This window comes from Erpetoichthys calabaricus, chromosome 15 (genome assembly GCF_900747795.2).
Source record: "Erpetoichthys calabaricus chromosome 15, fErpCal1.3, whole genome shotgun sequence".
Classification (NCBI taxonomy): domain Eukaryota; kingdom Metazoa; phylum Chordata; class Cladistia; order Polypteriformes; family Polypteridae; genus Erpetoichthys; species Erpetoichthys calabaricus.
Window position 1 is genome coordinate 52,381,759 of NC_041408.2, and position 23,094 is coordinate 52,404,852.

Below are 23,094 nucleotides of genomic sequence, written 5' to 3' on the forward strand. Positions count from 1 at the left end.
CCTCCAAATTATTGTTTTGCCCCAAGCAAGTTGCTGATTTTGTTTACCCCGTATGTGGGGAAAAAATGTAAACTGCTATGATACGTTTTTAGCTTAGGTTTAGGTGTCTGCCACATAAACAATAGCAATGATGTTTCCCTTGTGGTAACGTAAACTCTTGTCTCTCTGCACTTTTATTTTAAAAGTCATCAATGCTTTAAATCAATCAAAACCTTCATGTTTTAAAAAAATTGAGCGTCCAAAGTTTAATGTAAACAGAGTTGTCACATGATCCATTTATGTCTAATAAATTATGGCCTTGAGTTGGGAGGACATCTTCTGAAAGTAGCTGTTTACTTGTTGATGGTGTTGTGTGAAACTTTTTACTTGGCAGTGGCGTACTAGTGCAAGAGAAAAATCAAAAATGTTATAACCAACTTTGAAAGGGACCAAAATAGAGAAAGCAAGCATATTATACCTAAATTCTAATACTCACTGACTGTCTTCAATTTTTCATTTTTGTTTGATGTTATTTATCCATTTTCATATGCAAGGACCACATTTGTTTGTCTTGGCTTGTTCATGAATTGTGCAAAAAGATCACTGCTGATTTTTACAAAATTTTGCAAGTAGGTTGCCTTTTGTCCAACTTAAAATATAGGATATATGCCACCCCAAAACTAATTCATTGAGGGTGTCATAATGGGGAGCTAACCCAAAAGCTGTGCATTTTTTCTAAAATGACTTCACCATTCTTGGTGAAATTTTGCATGTCTGATAAAGGTGATCCAACTCTAATAGTGGACTGGGGAGATAAATGGATTAGAAATAAAATGCATCACCACAAAACAGTGAAGTTGTTATTCATGACATTCTGCATGGGTTTTACTGTTGATATTATAACTTGAAATCTAGACTTTAAGGCCTTTCAGATGTTCCATCAAAAATATGGGGTTTAATGGCTGGGTGTTGGGGCTAAAACCATATTATCATGCCAGTACAGTTCAGCTGATGTTAATGAATTTGGCATATTATTTTCTGTTTATTTCACTGTTTATGCAGCTTAAAATATAAGCCTCGTAAAGTATCAAAAGTTCCATTGTGAATCATATCAGGAAGGCTATTGCGACAAAAACTACACATTACTCCAAAACAGCATAGTGGAAGTTTATGAAATTTTGCGCACACACTCACTGCCTGTCCCCAAAAAAGTCACAGCCTGGCTGTAACTAAGCAAATAAGTAAGAGCCTTCCATTAGATAAATACTGAAGTGTGATACAGTAAGTAGCTTCTCGTTTCTTAAAACAACCATGTCAGAAGACATATCCTGTGATCATGGAAAAGGTGTTGTGCTGTTTCAGAAGCGTGAAATTATTGGCCTGCATCAAGCAAAGAAAACAACTTAAGAGATTGCTGAAACTACTAAAATTCGGTTAAGAACTGTCCAACGGATTATTAAAACCTAGGAGAGTGGTGAACCAGCATGAGCTTGCATGTCATATCAGTAGTTCAGTTATACAATAAGCCTTCCAGTTTATTAATAAGGGATTCAACCGCTATTCATGAAACCACAGCAAACTAAGAAATATAAACCCAATAAGGTGTTACCACAAAATTAATAGTTAATAGAGGGGTAGAGTAGTCGATGGATGGAGGATGCTTTTATTTTAGCCAGCAATAACAAAATAGTCAACATTTAATAAACACACACACATTTGCTTTCTTACCTTTATGCTATGCAACCTCTCTAAGATGAGTTGTAATTTATGTAATCGCTACAGACTTCAACATACGTATTCAGAGTTAATGTATGCAGTTCACCATCTGTTGGAATGTGTTTTGTAATGTATGTAGTAATTTTTGTGCTTCATAAATGTTAGCACTGCTTTTACGTATCCCATTCCAAATGGCACATAAGAGAGACATAGCAACTGGCCAGACACCCAGATATACAGAGACACTTGTCCTTTTGTTAAGGTGGATACCCTGGCAACACCAGGTACTTTGGCTACTTATAAATAAGGCAATTTATAAAATCTGTCTTCCAGAATTCTGTAATTTCATCAATGTAGAGAAACGTGGAGAATGAGTGTAGTTTGTGATACTAGTTACATTTTTATTGAGTATTAAACAGCTTTAGTTTTAGTTCTTTATTTTTTATTATGGACTAGACTGCTTGCTGACATACTGAATTGTAACCTATCCAAACTTGCAGGTAACTTTTGGAATGTTCTGCTACCATCACTGCATTCAGTAAATAGCACATAATAAAACCACACAAGGAAAACAATCCAACAAATGAGGTTATAAACTCATCCGGTAAGCAGAGGAAATAACAATCACCAGTAACAACATGTATATGTCCATTGGCCATTAAATGTTTAATTCATATGACAGAAACCAGCCCAGGACAAGCACAGGGCACACACTCAATCATGCAATATCAATTTAAAAGTGGATGGTGCCTTTTGAGTCTTGCATACTATCTGTATGGAGTTTTCATGTTTACCTGAGTGTTTTCCTCTTACATCACAGAGAAGTGCAGTTTAAGTTAATTGTTGGCTTGAATTTTGCTGTGTATGGGAGACAAGGATTCCAGAATTTATTCTCATGAGCATCTCACATACAAATCAGTGTATGTCATTTTTTTGAAATTTTAAGCACTTCATTCCTTACCACTTGGATCGCAAATAATGTAGCATAATTGAATATTTATAAACCTGGATATGTCTGTCCTTCCAGAACCAGGTGCCAAGTAGGAATCATACCTAGATGGGGAGATAGTCCTTTACAACACATCCAGTATATTTTTGTTAATAGAGAGCTGAAAGTCAAAAATGCAAAACAAAATCATGATTTTTTTCTTAAATGATCAATACTGCTTTGCAAAGTTTGGATTTTTATTATATATACTGATCAGGCACAGCAATAAAACCGCTGACAGTATCTTTATCTCATTATAGTGACATCTGTCGATGACTGGGGTATTTTAGGCAACAAGTGAACAGCCAGTTCTTGACAGTGATGTGTTGGACGCAGTAAAAATAGGCAAGCGTGAGGATCTTAGTGATTTTGGCAGGGAGCAGATTAGAGTGACTAGATGACTGGTCAGAGCATCTTTAAAACGGCAGGTCTTGTTGGGTGTTCCCAGTATGCAGTGGTTAGAAACTACCAAAGGTGGTTTAAGGAAGGACAAACCGTGAACCAACAATAGGGTCATGGGCTCCCAAGGCTCATTGATACTTGTGGGGAGCGAAGGTGAGCCTGTCTTGTCCGAACCCACAAAAGAGCTACTGTAGCATAAATTGGTGAAAAACATAATGCTGTCAATGAGAATAAGGTGTCAAAACACACAATAAGACTCAGCTTGCTGTGCTTGGGGCTGCATAGCCACAGATCGTTCAGTGTGCCCATGCTGACACCGCCGAAAGTACCTACAATGAACACATGAGCATTAGAAATGGACCATGGAGCAATGGAAGAAGGTGGCTTGGTCTGATGAATCACAGTTTCTTGTACATCTTGTGGACAGACAGGTATGTATGTGTCAATTGCTTGGGGAATAGATGGCAGCAGCAGCAAGCACTATGGGAAGAAGGCAAGCCAGTGAAGGCAGCATGATACTCGGGACAATGTTCTGCTGGGAAACCTTGGATCCTGGCGTTGCAGGCCCACGTACATCACTTCATGGGAATGATATTCCCTGCTGGCAATGGTGTCTTTCGGCAGGCTAATGTGTCCTACCACACTGCAAAAATTGTTCAGGAATGGTTTGAGGACAATGGCAAAGAGTTGAAAGTGTTGACTTGGCTTCCAAATTTCCCAGATCTCAATCTGATTGAGCATCTGTGGGATGCAGGATAAGTCTGATCCATGGAGGCCCCACTTCACAGTTTATAGGACTTAAAGGATCTGCTGTTAATGTCTTGTTGCCAGATATCACAGTACACCTTCAGAGATGTTGTGGAGTCCATGTCTTGACGGGTCAGAGCTGTTTTGACAGCATGAGGCTATACAATACTGATAGATAGATAGATACTTTATTAATCTCAAGGGGAAATTCACATACTCCAGCAGCAGCATACTGATACAAAAAACAATATTAAATTAAAGATTGATAACAATACAGGTAAATATAATTTTGTAATAATGTTAATGTTTATGGGGGTGGAATTGAAGAGTCGCATAGTTTGGGGGAGGAACGATCTTCTCAGTCTGTCAGTGGAGCAGGACAGTGACAGCAGTCTGTCGCTGAAGCTGCTCTTCTGTCTGGAGATGACTGGGCAGGTGGTTTTAATATTGTGACTGATCAGCATATCATATCATGTTCAAACCTGCTTAATCAAGTTCAGGGTCACAATGGGGGCGGCACAGCCTATCCAGGTAAACATTATTTATCTTGTGTATTTATTTTGGACAGGTTTACAAGGGCCCAGCCCTGAGCCAATGGTAACGAGCTGTTTTTATGTCAGAGTTGCATTTTCAAGGTCTGTTTTCATCCTGAAAATTGCCCTTTTTAATTTTGGGGAAAAAAAGTAGCCTTTGTGTTTGATGCTGTACATAGAGAAAAATGCTTTTTATTCTTTTAATATAGTTCCTTCTAATTAGCTTAATCTGAAGCATACATCATAATAAAATAGATTAAAGAGTAATGCATACTCAGGGACCACTAAGACTGACAGAATCAGTGATAAGTAGTAAAGTGCTTGGAGTTTCAATTCTGGTATGTAAAGCGTAAAAACAAGTCTTGATAGAATTTTACTAATGCAGAACGTCGTGTGCTTGAGCCATCATGGGGTCGACACTTAATCATATGTGCAAAACCCTATTCATTCTCAATAGCCAGAGTAAACAGCTGTTGCAGTCGTCTTGCCTGAAGAAGGGGCCTGAGTTGCCTCGAAAGCTTGCATATTGTAGTCTTTTTAATTAGCCAATAAAAGGTGTCATTTTGCTTGACTTCTCACTACATTTGGGAACAAAATAGTTGTACTACAGGTGTGAGCCTCTTACCTTGTGCTGATGAAAGTTGCTTTCCTGTTGCTTACTAGGTGAGGCGCAAAATGAAATAATGAAAAACTGACTTTCTTCCCTTTCTCTAGGGTGGAAAATGATAACTGATTACAGAATTCTGTGTAAATAATACAATTTGTAAAGCACCTTGAATTATACTTGGTACTGAAAGGTGATCTGTAAGTAAATGTTTTTATTATTTTTTCTGGGAATTGCAGAAGATGTACAAGTTAGCTTTTGCATAAGAGCTACTTATCTTAATGCACAGTCAATCCGTGTCAGATCCAACAGATTTTTGAACGTGTTCCCAACTGACCATCTCTGATTTGCTTCATACTTAATGGAAATAATGTCATTGTGCCCAATAACTAGTGTACAACATTTTATTCTTGTATCTTAATATGTTTCTATGATATGGAGACTTTAAAAAAAGGAGTGGGGCTGTACTTGTGCTAAAAAAAAAAACAAGTTTTTCCATATGCCATAACTTTTAAACTATTAACTCTAGATGCATGAATTATTAAGGAGTAGTATTAGATACCTTTAATGATAAAATAGCTGGTCTACAGTTGCACATTTGCCAGTTTAAGGCATGCTGAAAATTGTGTTAAAAATGTATTTTGTGCTTTAGAGCAGAGTTTCTTAAACTATGTGTCGGGTTGCTGGCAATGGGTTGTGGGTCACATATGGTTTGCAGTGGGTTGTGGTTTGTGTCTGAGCATTCATCAAGCAATCAACATTGTTCTGGCGATCTTCCTTGATGCCTCTATAACTATCAGCAGCAATTCTGCAATGGGGATGCTCTGACAATTTGCAGCGATTCTCCAACTGGACATACATAGCATGTTTTTCACATTTTGATTCCCCTGGACTCCCAGGAGTAATTTAAAAAAGGCCTGCATGGAATTGTACTGACTGATTATTGTGCAGGGGGAAAGGTATGTTTGAAAAAAGTTTTGGTTAAAGTTGATGTCTTTTTCGTAAACAAACTGACATATTTCTGGCAGCCTTCCTGCAATTCCTTGTTTAAGAACTGTTAGCTTGCTTGGTTTTTCCCTAGAAACATTGAATACCTGGTGTCACTGTGAAGAAAACAACCTGATTGAGAATTACAGCACCCTGTCAGAGGAGCACATAGTGATTATCCAAAAACTTTTGTCTATAGCTAACTTGTTTGTCTAGTCATCCAACCTTGTAGTTGAGTGTGTTCTGCATTTAGGTAATATCTCTGAATAGTCACCTCTGTGAACTGTGTACCTAAAGAAGGCAAGTATTGGCTCACTGAAATCCCAGCCATGTTACAGTCATATAAAAAAGGAAGTTTGTGTTTATACATGTCAGGACATTGATTACAATGATTGTAAAGTGTTCATATTAGATAAACCTAACCTCAGGCGACAACAACATAACAGACAGTACTTTAACATTGTTTATTCAGTAAAAAGTAGACAAACAAATCTTGGATTGAGATGTAAAGCAGTGTGTAAAAGACCTGTGCGAACATTCATTTCACATTAATATGATGGCTGCAAACCATATTGTACATGCCACATTTGTCTGACTTGAAAAAACAAAAAGCACTGTTTTGGGATACCTCAATCCATCTCAGAATGTGTATGAGATGTTGAAGATTATCAGTTAGTATCTGGTAAATTTGTAAAGTAAAACATTAAATCACTGTGTGATGCTGAACAAGCTGTGTAACTTGCCTGTACTCCGACTAGTAACATTAGAATTGTATAAATAACAGCAGAGTTGGGGGGCGGGGGGGGGGGGGTGCATTTTATAATACCTCTAATGCCTAGAATATCTATAGTGCTGCAAATAGACAATAGGTCTTAGCCACAGTCAAGCACTTCATTGTGACATGGATAGTCTTTTAGGCTTGTTGCTTTAGTTACCTTGAAGTATATTGATACAGCAGATTGGGAGATTAATGGTTTGAATGGTTTTTGAGGGTGCAGGTGACTTTTTAAATTTTTTTTTTTTAACTTTATAGGCATAAGGTTAGGTGTGTGATAGTGGGAACTGCAAATGTAAAAATGTGGCATCATTTAACTAAATATTACGGGGACAGCATTTCTGTTCTTTTCAAGGTGGACAAATAAAAAAGGAGGAAGAAGTGGGCTTCTGTTATTTTCAGTCGTATCCCATTTTGTTGTGAGTTCAGAATTAAAAATGAGTAATTTGAAAATGGTACTGTAAATTGACCAATCAGACATGACTTGAAACAGTGTTAAATTGTGTTTTTGATGTTGAATGTGGGAATTTAAAAATGCTAGCAAGATGGCTAATAAAAAATCCCATACAACTCCCAGATATTTTGCATTCATCTTCCCAATGTAATTGTTGTTGGTGCAGTTGTCAGTCTTTCCATTTTGTAACCTGCTTATTCATTTTAGGGACACAGGATGCCGATGTCTATCACAGTAGTACCAAGCACAAGATGGGAATCAACCTTGGACAGGACACCACTGCACACTCGCTCAATACACTGGCATTTACTCATATTGGCACAGTTTAGACTCAACGAATAACCTGACCTTCTCACCTCTGGCATGTGGAACAAAATCCCATTTAGAGAGAATTATGGAAGTCTGCTCAGGCTGTTACAGCTATAGTTGTGGCAAGTGAAAATCAAGACAGGTTTTTTTTAGAAAGCGTTTATGTCTATACCTGGGGCTAATCTACCACAGTGACAATATAAATTGTTCTGTTTATTCATTCCAAAGTCAAATTTATGAGACGGCGCTTTAAAGATTCCATATTTGTAAGGCATTTATTCACTTTCGGCTCATAATGGTGTCTTGAAACATAAGGCAGGCTGCCTTAATGATATGATACCTAATGCATTAGTGTCAATGTAGAATCATACAAATGTACATTTAATGGGATTTCTGAAAACTAATAGACAAACAATAAAATGTGTGCTGCTCATGGTGATATTTTATGTAACAAATGCAGCGGAAGCACACATGGCACATAGTGTGAAAGTGACTGGGATTCAGCATTCAATTATGTGTGCATTAATAAAGTCCAGTCCTGTTCTGTTCTTAATACTAGATGAACCCACAGCCATAAGCCATAGCAAGATTTTGAATTTGTTAGAATTGATTTGGACGGGCACAGTGGTAGGTGGCAGTGGTAACCATGTCCTCTATGCATGGAGTTTACTCCATGATGTTCTCCCTGCAATACTGCTCAGGATAAAATGAGATTGGAAGATGGTTAGATAGAATTGATTTAATTTATCTTCTAATTACACAACTGTATACAATTTTATATGTGCATGTTAAAATAAAGCAGATAGTCTATGATGTAATGTATGTTACTCTTAAAAAATCTGTGTTGAAAACCTATAATGTCCTCCCAGTTTGTAGTTGCTTCATTTCCTTCCAAGTCAAAAATAAAATTCAGGCTTGTGCAGTGCATTAATTTTGCTTCAATTCATTTTCTCCTTTAGTGCAGATGTTATTAATAGCTCTAAGTCATGTACACATGATACAATAATTGAAGTAAAATATTTTTAAGTTTTAAGATGTCCAACTTGCAGCTTCATCATTCATTGCTAGTCTTTATTCAAGGCAATTTATTTGGAGTTTACAATGAATGTAAAATATAATTAGTTTTGCTCTTAATGAAGCAGATATGGTGGTGGTTTAGTGGTTGGTGGTGCTGATACTAATAACCCTTAACCCTTGAACTACGTTTGAATCCCAGCCGGTTCAACACATGCGTGGAATTTGCATGTTGTCCCTGTGTTTGCTCGAGGTTTTCCTTCGTAGTCTGGTTTTCTTCCACATCACCAAGATGTGTTTGTCTCCTTGACTGATCACTCTATATTGATCTGGTAAGAGTGGGTGTGGCTTGTGATTGAGGATCTCCCTTTCTGGGGTTGACTCATGTTTTGTATTGGATGCTATCTACAGCTATAAACTGCTTAAGTGTATTCAATAAGTTGATAGATAACAGTGCTGAATTATCGGGTTGTCATAAGTTTGCATGTACTCTCTGTGTCTGTTAGTTTTCTTATAGCCTGTAAATCGTGACACGTGGCCTCAAATATATTTCGTCAATCTTTGTTCCATTTTTGCCATTCTGGTAATCTGTTCTTGGTCACATTTAAGTTTTTGTACCAATGGAGATTTGTCCTTTTTATTCACTTGGAAGGGTGCATAAGAAATTTTTACTTTTTTATTTATTTTCTTGAAAGTTTCAACATCGATCCAAAGCATCCCAAAGCTAACCATGAAGTACTTGAGGAACACATCGTTTTTGCAATAGTCCTTACAGTTGCCAGACTTCAGTATTGTTGAAAATATGTGGGCAAAACTCAGACCTGTAAACAATCCAAGAAGATTGTAAAACATGTCTGAGCTCTTCCCTTAATGACCGTAGACCAGTGGCACTTGCATCTCCCATCATGAAGGCCTTTGAGAGGCTGGTCCTGGACTATACAAGTACACATGTGGTAGATCACCTGAATCTACTGTATTTTACCTATTGGACAATGATTGGAGTGGAAGATGCAATTATCTTTCTGTTGTACAAGGCTTATTCTCCCCTGGTCAAAGCTAGCAGCAGCATAAGGATTTTTTTTAATATAATTTCTCCAATGCCTTCAGTACCATCAATGTTAAGGGGGTAAGCTTAAAGATATACAGGTGTATGAGCGTAAGGTGTCTAGGATACTGGATTATCTGTTGGGAGACCACAGTTTGTAAGACTCAAGGTCTGTGTCTCTGATGTGGATGTGAGCAACACTGGAGCACCATCTCTCTCCACTTTTCCCACCTCAGACTATAAATATAACAAAAGGTCATATCACTTGCTGAAATTCTCAGATGATTCTGCACTTATGGGGTGTATTGATAAGGAGGGTATGACATGGGAAAGGAGTCAGGTGGAGAACTTTGAGAATTGTCAGCAAATTACTATCAGCAAATCAAGGAACTGATTGTTGATTATCACTGTACCAAAGAGCTTGTATGCCTGGCCTCTGTTCAGGGAGTGTATGTAGAGGTGGTGCACTCCTTCAAGTACTTGGGGACAGGGGAGTCTGGGGTCCACATCATATACAGGCTCTCTGTCTCTCTCTTCTGGTCTGCTAACAGAGGAACAAGACAAGAAAGCTCAGAGCAGACACTTTTTTTTCTTATGAGACTGCATTCTGTGATGACCGCTACCATTTTCTGTGCTGGGCAAGTAACATCAGTTCAAGAGAAACCCATCAACAAGCTGGCTCAGTTATGGGGACACACTCTTGATCCCCTGGAGGCAGTACCAAAGGAGAGAAAGAAGACAACAGGGAGTGCCATTATGAACGATCCGGCACATCCTCTCTGACTTACGAACATTGAGGACTTTCAGCAAATTTAATTTATTCTGCAAAAGCAGGTCAAGAAAGGCTACTGGGACTCAACACCAACATAATGGCTCACTGTGACTGTCAGTGCCCAATCAGATGTTTTCTTCTTTTTTTCCTTTTTTTTTTTTATGTAAGTCATTCGGATGTATATTTGGGAGGGGTATGTTGGTTGGTCTTAATATAATAATAATAATGTTGGTTTATTTATTGCTTGTCTGTGAAAAGCCAAAGTTCCCCTGGGGACTAATTAAAATGTTATCTATCTAGATGAGTTTTGTAAATATAAACAATGCTGGAGTGGATAGACTCATGAGGAGGCAAAAACATTTGCAGGTGATATTCATCTTTTTATTTTTTCAGTCAATTCAGTTTAAAAAAATAGACGGAAATAATACATGAACATGTACAAAAAGGGTTAATGTTTCAGTGCATCGCAGTGTGTGTTAACTGCTCACTTCCAGAGGTGCTCAAACATATACGTAATGGTTGACCTCGTGGTAATGGTTTCTAATTGACACATAAATTAAATGATGTAAACGAGATCTTATCTTTGCTGTTGTTGATTTACTAATTTATGTATGGCCAGTTTTCTACATTGTGGCATTGATACGTATGACTTAGTTTGAAATATAGACATTTTTCTTTGGAAAAGTATATGCAAAATAAAGATAATACCTCCAGAGGGTGCAGTGTGGGATTATCTCATTTTAACTAAACTATTCATTAGTAAGTTTGTCGCTTCCTTTTCTTTCAGTCAGTTTAACAAAGTTGTGCCTACTACCGGTCGCGTGGTCAAATGTTATTGGTCCATTCTGCCGTGGTGGGCGGGTTCCAGGGTGAGCTGTAGAAAGAACTCGCGATTGCTCGTCCGCCGGGACCAGTGAAAACTACAAGTCCTGGCGGCTGCTCAGTCTGCAAGTCGGTAGTACCTGGTTGGCGGGGCACATTGGATACCTCCTTGTGTGTGTGGGGGGAGTGGCATTACGATAACTGTGAATTCATTGGGCCCCTCACTAGAGGGAAATTGTCAACGGCAGCATGACAGCCCCGTTAAGTTCCACTGACAGCAGCGACTGTTCTTTTATCTATGCAAATACAAAGATAAGAGACGCAGCTTAAAACGAAATGGGAAAAGTGACGTTGCTCACCGGAATGCTGAAACGTTATTTCATCTTTGTGCCCGTCACGGACAGCATGAGTGCAAGGCACTTTCTGGTACTTTTTCTCTCTTCATTCGTACTTTGCTGGGATATGCAAACCCAGGTGAGTGACAAACGCACATGTAGACTGCGGGGCAACAATTCGGTGTACCAATAAAGGGGTGGAAAGAAGGAAATGGCTTTAATTGATTGTACTGTTCGCGTTTTGGTTTCACAGCATCCTATTTTAAATTTCCTTTCGTTATATACCTCCGCCCCCCTAAAAAGAACAAAAAAACAATCAAAAAGTAAGTCTACAAAACCTCAGATAGTGGACCATAATGTCAAGTGCATACATATTTTGTGTACTGTCAAAGTTTATTTGGTATTGCCGTAGAACCATTAATACAGTGCACTTAAAAGAGCAGATGACAGCACAGTACATTATACACGTACAAAACAATTCCAACTTGAAAAAAATATATGTAAAATGATGAATTAATACCATTTTATAGGACAGAGCTACTTTTGGGAATTAATGGTTTTACACAGTGGTGATTAGTACAACAGACCTTATTTATAGCAATGGTAAACAGATACTTCTCAAGGGATGAGAGGGTCACCTGTTAACAAAACTGTAAAAAAAAAAAAAAAAAAATGCATGTTCATATGCACATTTGCACTCTACAAAAATGTAATTTTATATTTATTGATACTTGTATCATTGCCACAATGATAAACATAACGCTATCAATTTATTTTATGTTACCTACTCTCTACCCTTTACCACACAGTATTTCAGAAATGATTACCCTAGTTCATGGAATGAGAAGTTTACCGTCAGTTAAGTATATCACACACTTTGTTCGCTATTGGTGTACAGTATACCACAACTCATTTCATCATTAATAAGAATTGTTAAAATCGGAATTAGTGACAACTGCATCAGAAGCTGAGTTAACCCATTTTAATTTTCTCTTGACATTTGAGAGAGTGGGTAGTGGGTTAACAGTTCTTATGCTAATGAAGTGTGGAAAGCTTGGCAAGCTTTTTGGCCGTGTTTGTTTTTCAGGACAGGTGGTTGCATTTTGTTTTATGCCATAATTTGTCCCTCAATCTTCTTTTCTGTCTTGTTCATTACCTTTTACATTTGACATCTTTCTCCTCTTCCTGGTCATGATGTTTTAATTTAACTGATTTTTTAAAATTTTGAAATATACAGGTTCGAACAAACTTTCACTCTATGTGTGCACCGTTTCCAAATCCTCTTTTTGTTATGTTTTATGATTGTTTGGAGAGCAAATGTGAAAAAAGCATTGGTTAAATTAAGGCAAGTAAAAGTTGAACTTGAATGAGACACCCAGTAAAGTCTCGGTATCCTGAATTCTAACCTAGTTGTGCTCAAGGTTAATTTTAATTTTTGGAATAGCTTGCCGACATAATAGTAGAAAATGGTCATTTAGAGTACAGTACACAAATGTTTTATGAACACAGATGGTGATGTTGAGAGTAACTGCTGGAGGTATATAGTAAAAGCGTATTGGCTTACTAGGATACGCTGTGATCGTTACAAGGCTAAATTGGATAAGTCAGCATATGAAATGAATGTGGTTATGGTTTTAGTTTACCATTTTTTTAGTAGAAATTTTTTCTCCTAATATGTACAGCTTAAGTGAAAGACTGTTTTTGTTATTGTTGAAGCTATTTGGTAAAAGATTTTTAGGAGAAGTAGACTCCCTCATCTTCCATTTACGGAAAGCCACCAAGTCAGGTCTTTTCAGTGAATATTATAGTCCAAGCTGGTCAATTCTTTAGGAAACATAGGTTAGTGGCAGCCTAGATTTCCAACACCCAAGGAGCACATACTCCAGACACTGAGGAGTACCCCTGTTGGCCCTGAATGTGCACTATGAACACTAAGGGGCTTCATTTATGTAACTCAAGTGGCATGAGCACCGCTGAGCCCCAGGAGTCCGAGAAATGGACACCAAGGTGTTCTGTTTTGTTAATTCACCCCACCTGCCCTTCTAAGGGCTCCAAATGGGAATCAGCTGGCACCGATTATAGTGGGGCTGCTTTAATGGCATCGATGGTAGCTTTCAGCATAATAAGACGAGGATTCCAGCTGTTATTGACAGGTAGTACTTTATTGCTGAGTTAATGCAACCTTTTCTGAATCATTAATTATGAGAAAGAGCTAGCTTCAGGCACAGTAAATACGTGAATGTGATAAAAAAAAAAAAAAAAACTTTTCAAGAAATTAAAATATTTTTCTTTCATTTCTGTTGTCTTCTCTGATTACCAGTGGTTTGAACATTTGGATTGAAATCTGTCTATCCACTCAACTTATACTGTATATCTTCTTCTCTCAGGTTAATGTCATATGGAGGCAGAACATATGCTTTGTATTGGACAAAAAATGCATGTGTATTAAAAGCTGTCTTTTGCAGAAATTACAAGAATATCCCTTAACACTTCATCAGTTGGAAGTTTGCTTTATTGGTTCAGAGGGCTTAGAATTCCCCACCCTACCCCCTGGATCTTCTTTTTGGATATCCTCAGTATGTTGTGTGTTTTTTGGGCAGTAAGGCACTAATGTCAATTCAGATGTTAGGTATACGGCATGCAGTTTCACAGCACATCTTTCAAAGGCTTTTTTACCCTGCTTATTTCATCCCTGTAAATGCATTTTGTATTAAGCTTCAAAACTTTACATTCCTGTAACCTTTTTTATTTATGCAATTAGGTTGTGTGGGAGCCTGAAAAAAAAAATTGCCCAAATTTTACTAATATGCAATAGTAATGAGCATTTTGAATATTTTTTTTCTTTGGATATAACTAATATGATATTGAAAGCATTTCTGACTGGTAAAGTTCATATTTAATAATTTGGGTGAAATTCTTCATCATTTTTACAAAGATACAAGAGTCAGAGGCTGGTATAATTTTTTGCAGATGAAAGCTAATCAAGTATATGTATGCCATTACTTCATACAAAACATTTTTTGCAGTAATAATGGGTGGGGCAGCTTTTTTTTTTTTTTTTTTTTTTTTTAAACTTAAACACTTAGTGATTGACAATGCAAGTTTTTTGGTGCTCATTCCTCCAAAAACAGCTATTACTAGATAAGCAGAAATTGTAGTAAACCCCAATTAAGTAAAGAAGAAATAGTTATGTGTAAGTTCTCCATGCAGTATATGGATAGAACCTTTTTTGCAACTGTTGGACTTGCTACTACCTCCTAGTTGTATCATTTGTATTTTTATTTTTCATGTAACAGTGAATGCTGTTTTCATGAACAGACTGATGATCAAGACTGTGAAAATGGAAATTTTGCATTTACAGGCAGTGCTTTAGGCATTTCTTACCTGCCATGGGAGAAAATGCTAAACTTTTGCATAACACTTTACACATTTAGTGTCTGGAAAAGGTGCACCTGTTTTACATGGGTATATTTAAATCATTAATGCTGGATATATATATATATTTGAATATGGAAACATTTAATTCTTGATATAGAGCGTAGTTAATATGTTAAAAACTGGGAAATTTATGTACAATGGATGTTTCTTTAAGGCAAGTAGCACATCACTAATTTTGCATTCAAAGATGGATATCAGAAATACAGTTTGAACCAACTTTTCAGGAGTGGTTCAATGCCTGGGTCCATGTGCCTTCTAGTAAGTAGGCAGTGTTTTTTTCTTGGCCTCGCTAGATTATTTTAGCAGAAGGACTGACAACCTTGACAATGTTTGGCTTACCTGCCCAATAGTCTATTTCTGTCTGTCTCTGGGAGGTGTCCTAGATAAATGCTTATTCAAGGCACCCAGCATGTTCAGAGTGTATTTCCCTGGTGTTAACAATTCTTCTACCCTGGACATAATTAATGATTGAACAAATTGTTCAACCTAGTAATACAGTTTATCTTCACAATTTAGATAGTATTTCAGGCCATGTGACAGCACAGTTCCATGTATATCTACACAAAAGCAAATCTTAATTTGGCTGTTGACTTGACAGATTACTTTGGAGCACTAAAATAAGTGGTTAGCATAAGTCTACCACACACAGTTTCTAGGGATGTAACATGCCAAATTGGGCTATTTTTTAATTCTGTCATGCATGTCAATGGTTTTGGCATGACTTTTCATTTTGGGCTATTTTTCTTGAAATTGTGAATACATCTGTAGAAAAAATGTCTATTACATTTTTATGTCCCTTTAGACTAATTTCTTTCCAACTTATAACAGAGAAATATTACATAGTCACACTACCACTTCATTTAAATTTTAAAGCCTGTCAATTTCACAAATAGTTGCAGTTCATTCCACCAATGACCTTGTAGTCACAGCTACTGCTACCCAGTTATTGATGAATTGGTCACTGCAGTAAGTTTCAACCAATTATGGCTGATAAAACAGTTTATTAAAAAATAAAAGTCACAAAAGGGTGTCCAAAACAGTAATACGGAAGTGGGCCAACTCAAGCACAGAAACTGCTTTTGTAATAACTCTACTACTTTTGTAATCATGGGGATAATATAACTATTCTAAAAAATGAAAATAAATATTGGAAAATATGGGAAGATAATCTAAAATAGTTGTTTGTTTCTGTTCTTTGAGACAATATGAAGGTCAAATTCGTTGCATAGTTGGTAAGTAATCATTTTTTATTTGAATTCCACATTTGTAATAAAACTTTAAAATACAGAAGTATATTTTTAAAAGGATAGCTCCTCTGTGACCATAGTGTTGTGTTTTACCCTGGAGTTTGGAATTATGTTGCTTGGGTTTAGCGGTGTCATATATTTCTTGTAGGGAGGAAGGTTATAGATTATTCTCACACAGAAGATGCATGCATTAGTTTCTCTTCAGCATGAAAATTATCTTTTAACTTTTTTCCTTTGTAGGCTTTGGTCTGTAGGTTTGTTTTTAACCTCTGATAGACTTCATCAGTTTGAGAAAATTAATCTCAAAATTTAACTACCTAGCCCTGCCCACTCATGCAAATTAAGTAATAGTTTGCCAGTAAAATTAGTGATGTTCACAGATGTTCGCTGCTTGTGGGTGATTGGATTGTCATATGTTTGTGGAATCTGGCAACCCTGCTCTCTGTGAGAAAATAGTTAACTCACTGCAAGAAACTTATATAGTGTACTTATTCCTTTACAAGATTTTTCACCAAAAAAATTACATAAAATCAAACCATTGTTGATCTTAGTGTGTCAATTTGAACTGTATTGAAATTGTTTTGTGCATATAACATTTGATAAGCAAGCTCTGTGGACACAACACAAATTCATTTGTCAAGTTTGTAAAAGTGTCCCTAACTTGGGTGTAGTTTTTTTCCCTTCAAATGATACATGATGACCTTTCTTCTGTTATTTAATGCATTATGTAATTCTCATGATCTTTGATATTTTCTTCTAGCTAAGTACAATATATTTGTTCATGTACATAGAAATACAGTATGCAAGACTATGGTAAGTTGTGTTACCTAATAGATACATGTTTACTAGGGATAGACACCAAAACAAGTTTTCATTTTGTTCAAATTTTTCTAAATAATATACCCACCTCACAAATACTGTTGGATTCAATAAAGTTGTACTCTATAGCTTTATTCATCTAATACACATGCACACAGCACTAACATTGTGTATTCTGTTTAAAGGGTAACTGCCTTTTGTGTATCACACGCTGGAATAACAGTGGAAAATGCACCAGGCTTTCTGTGTCAAAATTTTATATGAGCACACAAAAAGAGGCAAATTTACAAAATGATTTCTCATGTATTCATCCTGTGAATAGAGGGGCACCCTTTCTAGGCCTTTGCACCTGATCATTGCTGCCTTGCAACGTACCCTGGAAAAGTGAGTTAAGAAGATGGATGAATGGATATTTATAAAGTTTTCTTTTGAGAAATGGCACACCATCTGTATAAAAGTATATATTGATGATTATTATTTCAAGGTATTGGTATGCAAAGTTATTTGAAATACCCATTCCTAATATTTACATGTTCCACACCAGTGGTACAGTTTGTTTAGTTCCATGTTCTGGGGGCAGCTATAATAATTTTTTCCGAACCAATATTTTTTGGTGGGGCAGCAGACCTCTAACCTGTAACTTATGTCCAGAGACATTCAAGCACAGTATACTAAAAATTTGTGATGAAGTGTTGATTGACCTTTTGGGTAAGTTGTTAGCACATAGAACTTTAACATTGATGTTATGGTATTACTGAAGGCTGTCATAACTGTTTTATGTGATAGTAAGACTTTGGACAGCTTGCAAGTTATTTTAAGTTTGTCTATTTTAAGATTCCCATGTGCATCACAAATCCAATTACTGACAAAGAGATAACTTTCATTAAAATGGAGCATCTTTATTTTGAATAATGTGTTCATGTTAATTTAAAAAGTTTCCCTCAACTACATTCATAAATGCTCTCTCCATTGTGACAGATTAAAGGGTCCCCGTGACCCCTTGAACACTCAGACCAGATGTCAGACACCAGATAAAAGTCAAAATGAATATTTATTATAATAATAAGAGCACAAAGCACCCTCCACTCCACTATATTCCAATAAATCAATAATCAAATAAATAATACAATCCTCCACTCCCAGACATGTTGCCACCCTTCCACCCAGCTCAGCTCGACGTCTGGGATTTCCCATAGTCCTTTTATAGTCCTTGACCTGGAAGTGTTTCGCCCTCTCTGTCCACGTGACTAGGAACACTTCCAGGTCATATAAAAACTCCAGTTCTTCACCCCGGAAGCACGTCGTTCCTTCCGGTCATGTGTTCATGACGCACTTCCGGGTTATAGGGCACGTAGCACTCTGTGAGCCTCCCTCCAGCGGCTCCTAGTGGTCCCCATGGTATCCAGCAAGGCTGTTTATAAAAACTACAATGTCCATATGGCCCTGCTGGAATTTGGGGCACTTCCATGTTGTTGGGAGAGCTCCATGTAGCGGCTTGGAGGTGTGGACCGGAATATTTGGCCGGCCATCCCTCACACCATGTTCATGTGCAGCAAACAGAAGAGATTTCCATAAAACAATTTTTTTGGTATATGTATTTTGTAACGTGCTGTGTGTATTTTGGAAATATCTAATAACAGTATAAATTATGCTTTCATGCAATTTTAGTGATATTAACCTGGTTATTTTACTTAGTAAGTTTTTAATAAATTTTTTTTTTGTCTTATTTTTGTGCAGTGAATATTGCACTGCATGGCCAAACATATGTGGAGACACCTTCAAATTATTGAGGTTAGGTGTTTGATTGTAAACAGGGGTATAAATTCAAGTACATAGCCATGCGATCTCCATTTACAAACATTGGCAATACAATGAATGGGTTGAACTGAAGTGCTTGGAGACTAAACATGGCACTGTGATAGGATACCACCTTTGCCACAAGGCAGTATGTAAATTTTCTGCTCTGCCAGATCTGCCCCAGTCAACTGTTTAACTGCTGATTATTTGTGCAACAATAGCCACAAAGTGTTAGACCATGCAAATTTACAGAGCAGAGCTGCCAATTGCTGAAGCACATAGCGTGTTAAAAAAAAAATCGGCTATCCTGTGTTGCAGCACTCACAGCAGGGTTCCGAACTACCCCTGGAAACAACACCAGCACAACAACTGTGCGTCAGGTAGCTTCATGAAACAGGTTTCCATGGTTGAATAGCTGCACACAAGCCTAAGTTCACTAGGCACAATGCCAAGCATCTGCTAGAGTGATGTAAAGCATGCCACCATTGGACTCTGGCATACTCTGGAGTAATGAATCACACTTTGCTTTCTGGCAGTGTGATAGATGAACCTGGGTTTGATGGATGCCAGGTGAATGCTACCTTCTGGACTTCATAGTGCATGCTGTAAAGCTTAGTGGAGCAATGTTAATGGTCTTGGGACTTTTTGTCATTGTTTGTACTAGGCCCTTTGGTTCCAGTAAAGGATATTGTTAGTGTTAAAGCATACAAAGACATTTTAGACAATTGTGCACTTCCAACTCTGTGGCAATATTTTGGGCAAGGTCCTTTTCTGCTCTAGCCTGGTTATGCCCCTCTAAACAAAGCCAGGTCCATAAAGACATGGAGTAACTCAAGCCCTTACCTCAACCCTGTTGAACACCATTGGGATGAATTGGAATTTCGTATGCGGGCCAGGTCTTCTCGTCCCAACATGAGAACCTGACCTCACAAGAGCTCCTTTATCTGAATGGGCACAAAATTCCACAGGCACACTCCAAGATCTTGTGGAAAGCATTCCCATAAGAATGGAGGCTGTTATAGCTGCAAAGTTGTGAACAACTCTATATTAATTGCCATGTTTTTGAAATGAGATATCTAACAAGCTCATGGTGTGGTGGTGTCCACAAACATTTGGCCATATAGTGCATAAATAAAAAATATAATTGTGTGTTTTTCTTTTCTCTTGTATAGCAGATTTTATCATACGCCTTACTTAAGGTAAAAATCTTAAAAATGGTCCACCCCAAATCACACATGTTTGTAGGCTTTGTGATTTATTGCATATCTTAACTAAATATTCTTGTGCATTTCTAGTTGACAGGTGTCTTAGATGACTGCTTTTGTGACATAGAAAGCATTGATGTTTTCAACAATTTCAAGATCTTTCCCAAGATGCGGCAACTTATAGAAAGGGATTACTTTCGATATTATAAAGTAAGTATTTTTTGAGTCATTGAAGATTTGGGGATATTGTAGAAGCTAATTTCACTCAAGGAAATAATATTTTTTTAGCTTGGAAGTTCATTAAGCACAAGCCAGAATCAGTTGCCTGCTTGTAAATGGTAAATTTCATAAAATATTTTGTTACAAATTACCATTTTTAGTTAAACGGTTTTGCACGGTCTCACAAAAAAGCTAGCACTTGTTGCATGCATCCTTGGACTGCATATGAGATGTAATACATACAGTACTGTGAAAAAGTTTTAGGCAGGTGTGAAAAAAATGCTGTAAACAAATGCTTTCAAAAATGGAAGTGTTAATCATTTCTTTTCATCAATCAACAAAATGCAGTGAATGAACAAAAGAGAAATCTAAATCAAATCAATATTTGGTGTGACCACCCTTTGCCTTCAAAACAGCATCAATTCTTCTAGGTACACTTGCACACAGTTTTTGAAGGAACTCGGCTGGTAGGTTGTTCCAAACATCTTGGAGAACTAACCACAGATCTTCTGTGGATGTAGGCTTCCTCACATCCTTCTGTCTCTTCATGTAATCCCAGACACACTCGATGATGGTGAGATCAGGGCTCTGTGGGGGCCATACCATCACTTCCAGGACTTCTTGTTCTTCTTTACGCTGAAGATAGTTCTTAATGACTTTGGCTATATGTTTGGGGTCATTGTCCTGCTGCAGAATAAATTTGGGGCCAATCATACGCCTCCCTGATGGTATTGCATGATGGATAAGTATCTGCCTGTATTTCTCAGCATTGAGAACACCATTAATCCTGACCAAATCTCCAACTCCATTTGCAGAAATGCAGCCCCAAACGTTCAAGGAACCTCCACCATGCTTCACTGTTGCCTGCAGACACTCATTATTGTACCGCTCTCTGGCCCTTCGACGAACAAACTGACTTCTGCTACAGCCAAATATTTCAAATTTTGACTCATCAGTCCAGAACACCTGCTGCCATTTTTCTGCACCCCAGTTCCTATGTTTTTGTGCATACTTGAGTCGCTTGGCCTTGTTTCCGCGTCGGAGGTATGGCTTTTTGGCTGCAACTCTTCCATGAAGACCACTTCTAGCCAGACTTCTCCGGACAGTAGATGGGTGTACCTGGGTCCCACTGGTTTCTGCCAGTTCTGAGCTGATGGCACTGCTGTACATCTTCCGATTTCGAAGGGTAATAAGCTTGATGTGTCTTTCATCTGCTGCACTAAGTTTCCTTGGCTGACCACTGCGTCTACGATCCTCAGCGTTGCCCGTTTCTTTGTGCTTCTTCAAAAGAGCTCGAACAGCACATCTTGAAACCCCAGTCTGCTTTGAAATCTTTGTCTGGGAGAGACCTTGCTGATGCAGTATAACTACCTTGTGTCTTGTTGCTGTGCTCAATCTTGCCATGACATGAAACTGTCTTCCACAACCTCACCTTGGTAGCAAAGTTTGGCTGTTCCTCACACAGTTTTAAGCCTCCTACACAGCTGTTTCTGTTTCAGTTAATGACTGTGCTTCAACCTATGTGTGACATTGATGATCATTAGCACCTGTTTGGTATAATTGGTTGATCATACACCTGACTATAATCCTACAAAATCCCTGACTTTGTGCAAGTGTACCTATAAGAATTGATGCTGGTTTGAAGGCAAAAGGTAGTAACACCAAATAATGATTTGATTTAGATTTTTCTTTTGTTCACTCACTTTGCATTTTGTAAATTGATAACAATAAACAATCATTATTTATATTTCTGAAAGCATTCTTTGTTTACAGCATTTTTTCACACCTGCCTAAAAATTTTGCACAGTACTATATGTCCTGGTAATGGCATAAAGTCAGTACAGTATTTAAAACGTTACAGTAACTAGATGAAAAAAGACTTTAATTGTTCTGATTTTCTTCTTGTTCACATAATTGTACATGCCATGTTTACAATGATGCTGTTAATATAAACATAGCTAGGTGAGGTGATGCTGTTAATTATATAATTTACAGAAAATTACTAATCCATTATTTTTATAATTCCTTACACACATTTTTTCTCTATTTTTAAAAATTTTTCCCATGATGGAAAATCCAGTCCAGATTAAAAGAAAGTCTGGACCTTTAAAGTCCAGATTAAGAGGGTTCAAATGCATTGTAAAATAACCATCCATATTACATTTCTGGAAGTTTTTTTGATGACTGTTTTTAAGGGGAATTCCAGTCTTGTAAATGTTGTGAAATGTGTAACTTACATTAAAGCAAAACACTTGAACTAGACAAACAGAAAATCATTAATTGCATTAATTGCGTAGTGTAAATGCATCATCTATACATTCTGAAAATTTAACTTATATAATTTTTTAAGCAAATATTCAAGAGATTATTCTAATAAATGCTATTTAGTTTTGATATAAACCAGGTTAAATTATTGTCATTATGTATCTGTTTGCCTTCATTTCTCTCACTTAGGATTATTATAGTTGGGCCCAACTTTTAACTTCATATGCAAATAATGAAATCTGGATAGATTTGTTCAGAGTTTAAGATTTTTGGACAAATCCCATCCATCCATCCATCTATCCATCCATCCATGAAAGTATAATATTCAAATTCAGAAAATCTCTTTATATTGAGAATGTTTGAGTTGGACAGTTGTTGTCCCCCTCCCCCATTAGTAGTTCATCCTGTGTGGAAACTTGATTATAGATCTCTGTGAAGACTGCTGCATAGAAGTTGATAGCTGCAAGGTGTTTTCACGAACAGCTAATATATAGCTAAGGATGTTAACATAATGTTCTCAAACTGAGTTAATCCAATTCACATATGCATAGAGCTGAAATCTTTCCAGGCCAGCTTTGAATCGCCTTTTGTTCTAACCAGGAAGTTATTGGTACTATGGTAA

General features: G+C 37.3%; 1 protein-coding gene across 3 annotated transcripts in view; it reads left to right on the forward strand.

Moving 5' to 3' along the window:
* ero1b (endoplasmic reticulum oxidoreductase 1 beta) overlaps nucleotides 1–23,094 on the forward strand; it is a 94,997-nt gene that overhangs the window by 10,066 nt on the left and 61,837 nt on the right. For 2 of the 3 annotated variants that reach the window (XM_028820925.2, XM_028820927.2), the window contains exon 2: nucleotides 20,079–20,198. In XM_028820925.2, the coding sequence (XP_028676758.1) occupies nucleotides 20,079–20,198 (120 nt within the window). Of the gene's footprint in view, nucleotides 1–11,228; nucleotides 11,622–20,078; nucleotides 20,199–23,094 lie in introns of those variants that run through there. The other variant, XM_028820926.2, reaches the window with a different exon arrangement.